At 45.1% G+C, this 7,129-nt stretch overlaps 1 protein-coding gene across 1 annotated transcript in view; it reads left to right on the top strand.

Moving 5' to 3' along the window:
- LOC109479333 overlaps nt 1-7,129 on the top strand; it is a 61,975-nt gene that overhangs the window by 50,183 nt on the left and 4,663 nt on the right. The window contains exons 8-10 of the mRNA XM_019781284.1: nt 2,973-3,023; nt 6,053-6,184; nt 6,911-6,993. Coding sequence (XP_019636843.1) covers nt 2,973-3,023; nt 6,053-6,184; nt 6,911-6,993 — 266 coding nt within the window. The remainder of the gene's footprint in view (nt 1-2,972; nt 3,024-6,052; nt 6,185-6,910; nt 6,994-7,129) is intronic.

Below are 7,129 nucleotides of genomic sequence, written 5' to 3'. Positions count from 1 at the left end.
GTACTATATTAACTTTTGAAATAGAATGTTATTTTCGATACATAGAACTTGTAGGTAATACTGTAGACGTGAGAGTAGATGCTAGCTAGATATGTAGTACTGAAGAGTTTGCCATGCATTGTACCCGTTACAATTGTTGTGTAGTAAAGATTGACTTGCCTTGACTTGACTATTTTGGGATCAGATCATGGATCAAGCCAGCTAATGTCACCCTTATACCATCCAATTACCGGAAATTGTAACGCGATGTTCACGGGCTGCTCAACATGATCAGCCTTCCGGCAGGAACAAAGACCCTTGATTACTGATGGCGTCGGCTGTATTAACGTTTATAAAGGCCAAGTTGCTAAGTAAGCCGTCATTTGGCTCGTGTCAGAAGCCCTCAGCCTAGCTTCAAAAGATGCTTTCCCGTGCGGTGCTTCCTGTCTATGAGGTCATGAAACACTCGTCACCGCAGAATCTACCGCGATTTTAACTGGAATCCGTAAATGGTAACCGTTCAGTGAACAAGACATCCGGCATTCCAAGCCGAAGATTTAAAGAAAGATATATATCATGTACATGATAAAGGAGTGTTCAAAGGCATTTCAAACTCTACAACTGGATAAATTTACCTAACAGTGACACGTAAGTGACGCTGAAGAAAAATGACGGATGTCACTCGAAACGTCCGGAAGTTATCTCCGTAGTGAATTTATCAAAGGATAAAGTAATGCCACTTTATTATTTTTACACAATATCGTCACGCTGTGTCTTATAATGTGAACAATCTGCAAGTCGGCACACGAAGAACATGCCATCAAAGATTCTAGACCAAATCTATTAGAAGATCGCACATGGAATACAGCAAAGCTGTTATCTCGTAATGGCAAGGAATTAAGTTGGCGAGTCTCATGATTGGGCGCGAAGTAGTAGGCGCTTCCGGTGCAGATCGATACAGACGTTATAACATCCAGACTAAGCGAAGGCGAGTTTATGCAGTCCTTGACCCAATTCTTCAGCTCTCGCTTCATTGTCGCCGTGACTCCGGACGTGACTTCTGACACCAATCAACTCCGGTGCGATACCCTGGGTGGGTTTGGGCTTCCCGGACCAGCGGGGACAACAAAGCGGGGATTTAGGGACCGATTTCGTTAAACCCGGGAGCAGAAAGGTCGCCAGTTAGCGACCGGGAGCGGTGACTTGTAAGGGACGATTGCGAACACTGTCTCTGTAATCAGGACTACCTGCCAAATACCAAATAAAATACTATCCCTCAACTGAGACGGGGGGCTCCACAGACTTTCTGCAACCTATGATCCACTGCTCACGGAGTCACGTGTGTTATCTGCGTGACGTCACGGAAGCGGTGGATTGCTCAATTTGTCCAATTTGTTGTGTTGGAAATTACAGTATAAACTTGCTTCATAACCAAATACAATGGTATGAGTGGGACTCCTACATGTACATGTTGCCAACAATGAAAATACAATGTACATGCCATGCTGTATATGCCATTTGATAGGGACCGATTTCGTTAAGCCGGGGAGCAGGAAGGTTGCCAGTTAGTGACCGGGAGGCGGCTACTTGTGAGGGACGATTGCGACACGGTGATTGCGAACACTGTCTCTGTAACAGGGACTACCTGCCAGAAAATAGAATGGTATGAGTGGGACTCCTTCATTAATGCAATGTTACGAACAATGAAAATACATACGTCGATGAAGGTTAGACATCCAGGTAATACGATACGCTAAAAAAGCAGTTACTCAAGCAACTGGATATGATTTTGGAAACGGTCAGACGTTTCAGCTAGTATCCACTAGCTTTCGTCAGTGAGGAGAAATGCAGGTTCATAAGCACAAAATATTGATTGATATGGAAATACATGTCATGCTCATTCTATATATGCCATTTGATAGGGACCGATTCCGTTAAGCCTCGGAGCAGAAAGGTTGCCAGTTAGTGACCAGGAGCGGCTACTTGTGAGGGACGATTGCGAACACTGTCTCTGTAATCGGGACTACCTGCCAGCAGTATCAAATGAGTGGGACTCCTTCATGAATGTAATGTTGCCAACGGTAAAAAATACATGCCATGCTCATACTGTATATGCCATTTGATATACGGACGCCAGCTGAAGTCGAATTTTCTTGATATAATCAAATCTGAAATACCTAAAACCGATTGTTATACCTGTGACACAGCCGCGTTCTCTTAAACATTACATTTCACTTAAAGCTGAAAGTTTTTCTTTTGAAGCAATTCCTGGAAAGTACTAGATACTCCATCCAAATGTCAGCAACACCGACTACCGCAGATCTATATATATAGAGAGAGACGTCTCCTCTCGCGTGCCGCCCTCGTTACCGCCTGCCACAAGTGGCTTCCCGGAACCCGCCTGAGCATGAAATCATTAAAACCGTAATTGCCGAGGTTCTCCTGTTCCGGGAAGCTCAGCTGCAGCCGAAGCCTCCGCCCTTCCGGGAATGGAAACGAGCAGCTATTTTCACCCGCCTGCAGGAAAAAAATCCCCAGGACGCGCAGGGATACAAATCTGCGTGATTGCTCGTTACACGGTTGGGAAGAGCAATCAAAAGTAGTAATCCGGTAATTAAAGAGTCCTAAACTTCAGGCTAAAATTAACTCGCATACAGTCATAGTCGACATGCAACACATTCACTGTCTGATACAATTAGAGGGGATCTGTTCCGCTTTTGGTTATACAGTCATATCTTCATCCATCTTCCAAATAAATGGATGGCTTCCAACATGGCTCATCAACAAAATCACACCATGAACGACTGATAAGGGCAGATCAAAATTTAGAATCTTCTGAAGTTCATCAACGACTGCAAATAAAGCCTGTTTTATCACTAAGATCATTCCTCGTTTCAGTAAACAGCGGGCTTCATTTAATTCAGTGATGTGCTTTTGTGTCCAAGATGTGTTAAAGCTCCATAACTCGAGCTGAAGCACCTTCCTACCGACAGGCCAATAAGCGTAATTCTCATGGAACGCTTTCAGCAGAACCAGGGAATCACGTAGGGTGCAATAGATGTAGCACACCGGGTGACAGTCGTTTGCTACAACAGCCATCTTTGTGGCAGTTTCGATCAGCATTTGTCACAATTTGTATCGAAGCTAGTTAACCTTCAATCACGATGTGTAGCATACAAGCTGTCAAGATCGCCAATAAGCGTAATTCTCATGAAACGCTTTCAGTAGAACCAGGGAATCATGTAGGGTGCAATAGATGTAGCACACCGGGTGGCAGTCGTTTGCTACAACAGCCATCTTTGTGGCAGTTGGATCAGCATTTGTCACAATTTGTATCAAAGCTAGTTAACCGCACATCATGCTGTGTAACATACAAGCTGTCAAGATCGCCAAGTGGCTGACACCCTATTTATAGAATACAGAGAGAGATTCATTGACAGTCGTTGGCTACAACAGTCATCTTTGTGGCATTTCGATCAGCATTTGTCACAATTTGTATCGAAGCTAGTTAACCTTCAATCACGATGTGTAGCATACAAGCTGTCAAGATCGCCAATAAGCGTAATTCTCATGAAACGCGTTCAGTAGAGCCAGGGAATCATGTAGGGTGCAACAGATGTAGCACACCGGGTGACAGTCGTTGGCTACAACAGTCATCTTTGTGGCAGTTTCGATCACCATTTGTCACAATTTGTATCGAAGCTAGTTTGCCGCACATCACGCTGGGTAGCATACAAGCTGTCAAGATCGCCAAGTGGCTGACACCCTACAGAGAAAGATTCATTGACAGTCGTTGGCTACAACAGTCATCTTTGTGGCAGTTGGATCAGCATTTGTCACAATTTGTATCGAAGCTAAGTTAACCTTAAAGCACGCTGTGTAGCATACAAGCTGTCAAGTGGCCGACACTCTACTTTACAGACCACAGAGCAAGATTCATTGATCGATAGTGAGCCTGGGCCCATGAACTGCTGCTTGCTGGTGCCTGGCGTAATCGGCCCTAACTCGACATTCATTAACACACGCGGAACTCCCGCTCACGGCTGATAAACCCGTGTCATCTGTCATCACAAGCCGTTTGTCGGCAGCAGGGTGTCAGACCTGACAGATCGGCAGTGGGGTGTCAGAGCTGACGGATGGCAGACGATGGGGAGTCTCGCCACGCCTCGGCCTTCAGCAGACAGCGGCAGATCGATCTGAGCTACACGTACTCGCAGGAAAGACAGCCTAACTACATCTAACTCCATCGTGCTTCTAGTAGCCCTTCCACTACTCGTCGCTTATCGTTTATGAAGCTTTACCACATTTGTGGAAGGATTGACATAACAGGTGACTACATCTAGCTACAACCTCTGGATTCTGAGACAACAACCCTAACCAGATCGATCACCTTGCCGAGGCCCCTAACCTGACTACATCAGGCTTCTATAGCCGTCCTTCCGCTGTTCAAGCTCCAAGCTAAAACCTTAATTAGAAGGCAGATGAGTACTTTTTTCCATAATGAGTATATATTTCATGTAGGTTTATTACGTATGCAATTACCGGTGCAATAGCTCAATTGGTAGAGTGCTCGCTTTGTAACCGGGAGGTCGTGAGTTCAAACCCCGGCCGGGTCATACTTTAAAGATGGTACACACTTCTTCCTCTGCTTAGCACTCAGCACATATGAGAAAGAGTGTGGGAAGGTCAAACACACAGCACTACCAGCGGACCAGCCCCCTGCTGTAGTGCCTTGCACAACTGTGTGTCACCCAAGGGATACGGAAATGGAGATGGGCTCCACCCCTATGCTCTGCATAGTGTGGAACGAGACCCTTTTTTTATTACGTATTCCGTATCACCAGTATGTCACGACAATCTGTGTTGTGCTTCCCGCTGCCATGTGTCAGCTTGATGCGGTGTGATCGGCCCCGCGGGGAATGAGCGCGCGGTAACAGTTCCCCCCCTAATTGCGCTACTTAAGCGACAATCCGACACAATTTGCGATCGATAACGCTAACAGGCAGGGTGATGGAAAGTAATCCTCTGTGATTTCTCCTTTATTCGAACGGCAACAACGCAATTCAATGTGAAACACCAGGCGGATATTGCAGGTGTCACCTCAGTGATTGATCCTTAACCATTCCCTACGTCATTTCCTGTTCCTTTACAAACATCACCTGCTAACTGCCACAAGCAGAAGACTGTTGCACACTGACGTTTGTTACTGCTTTGAAATATGGACTGACACAATCTGGCATATGTTTGATTCTATGTGAAATGAATGTACTACAATGTACTACCAATATACATGTACATTGCATGGTCTCAGAGTTAAAGTTTTATGTGAAAATATCTCATAGTCTTTCAGCTGAATCGAATCTACTAAGAGGTACAATCCAGACTGCGCCTACTGACACTGTGTCACCGGATTCTGTCAATTGAAATCGACATCTATCGACCTGGTCTTATAACTTCAACTGACTGATACCGTATCTGAAAAACTCTGTATCTCAATCGGCCATTTGCACAGATGGTTATTTTCTCCACATTCCACATCTCTCAACCTTAAACCTCGATTAAGACTCATCACACGCCGTGACATCAAAGTTGGAATGAAGAAATCATGAGGCGATTGGGTTGACCTGATTCTGGAAGTAGTTCTTAGTTTTGACATGTCGTCTCGGCCCTAACCAGAATCGGCATTAATTTTAATGTTTCCGGCAGCCGTTGGAAACTCCGGAAGGCATCATTCAGAAACATTAAAGAGGCATCCAGAGTAACTACACCATTAGCCTATTTACTTTCGAACTGTCGTCTTTCTCTTCACCAAATGTCACCTGCTGCAGATGCAAGTAACCAGAGCCTGATGCTCTTCCACCCAGTGGTTTCCTGTTCCTCCAAGGTGCTCCTTTAGGTCCCCTGTCTGTTTTTTCCAAGTCATTTGTTGACTTCTTGTCTTTCTTTTCCTTCTGGGATACAGTTTAATGCCACCCGAGAGAAACGTGTCCTTGGCATCCTCATAACTGTCATTAAGCATACTCACATCACTGGAAACAAGCAGCGTTTGCCTTCGTCACCTTTGGCCCATCAGAGGGCGGATACAACTGCGGGAAATCAATGCACAGTTTCCTATAGTCAAACACAGAAGCTTCCCCCAAGCGGAAATCCATGGGGCGGAAAAGGGAAGGATGTTTGGGTTCACAGAACACACCGAGCAGCAGGTGCGAGTACGTGGCAATAATGGTTGGATAGGCAAGGGCGGGCTGGGGTGTCTGGGGACGGTAGAACTGTGGCAATGCACCTTCTGGTAGTGCAAACCTCACGGTTAGACAACACACCTCGGTCACCATTTGAATAAAAGTGCGGGTAGATGGTGTCATATGAAGTTACCTGGACATGATTAAGCAAAGTGCCTTTTGAAAGGTCCCGTCGGTATGTGTAAAATCTTACATTTGCAGCTTTCGCGGTGAGCTACAAGTTGAAGAACCAAACGTCGTGTTACCAAAACATATCAATTCCTTGTTCGTATGAAAAACGCGTATAGTTTTTACATGAACATGTGAATGTGTATGAAATATTCACCTCTAAATGGATGATAGATAGAAGACTTTTCCAGTTGACAGTTCCATCATTTTGCAACAGACATCAAACAAATGAATGGATGCTCTACTCCTAACTTACATTAGTTTCCCCCTCACTTCCTGTGACTTCTTTCTGCTGTGACTCTATATTCAAATACATTAAGACACAACCAAATATCCGACTCGGTAATAAACTATAGCAACTGTCATTGATGGGAGAAACTGAATGTTCCTGTAATTTCCAAGCAGATCATACGGTGGCAAGGCAGTAAACATTGGTGGCTAATGGGAACTCCTCTGGCCAATGGATACTGCCTTGCCACCGTAGGATCTGCATGGAAATCATGTTCCTGTTCCCTCCCTTGCAGGTACACCTTGAAGGTGACTTGCCTGATGCAGCTGCAGGCCTACCCGCTGGACCGGCAGAAGTGCAGCGTTCTGTTCAACATCCGTGAGTCACAGTTTTTCTCACCCTTCATATCTTCTACCATGCGTATAGCACTAATGACTGACGAATGACGACTTTGCTATCAAGCCAAGATTAGAAAACGTTATCGAAATTTCGGTCTTTAGCATGAAATGGTGTT

This window comes from Branchiostoma belcheri, unplaced genomic scaffold (genome assembly GCF_001625305.1).
Source record: "Branchiostoma belcheri isolate BF01 breed outbred unplaced genomic scaffold, Haploidv18h27 scaffold48, whole genome shotgun sequence".
Lineage (NCBI taxonomy): Eukaryota > Metazoa > Chordata > Leptocardii > Amphioxiformes > Branchiostomatidae > Branchiostoma > Branchiostoma belcheri.
Note: the sequence above shows the minus strand (reverse complement) of the source record. Positions and strands in the feature narration are given on the sequence as shown.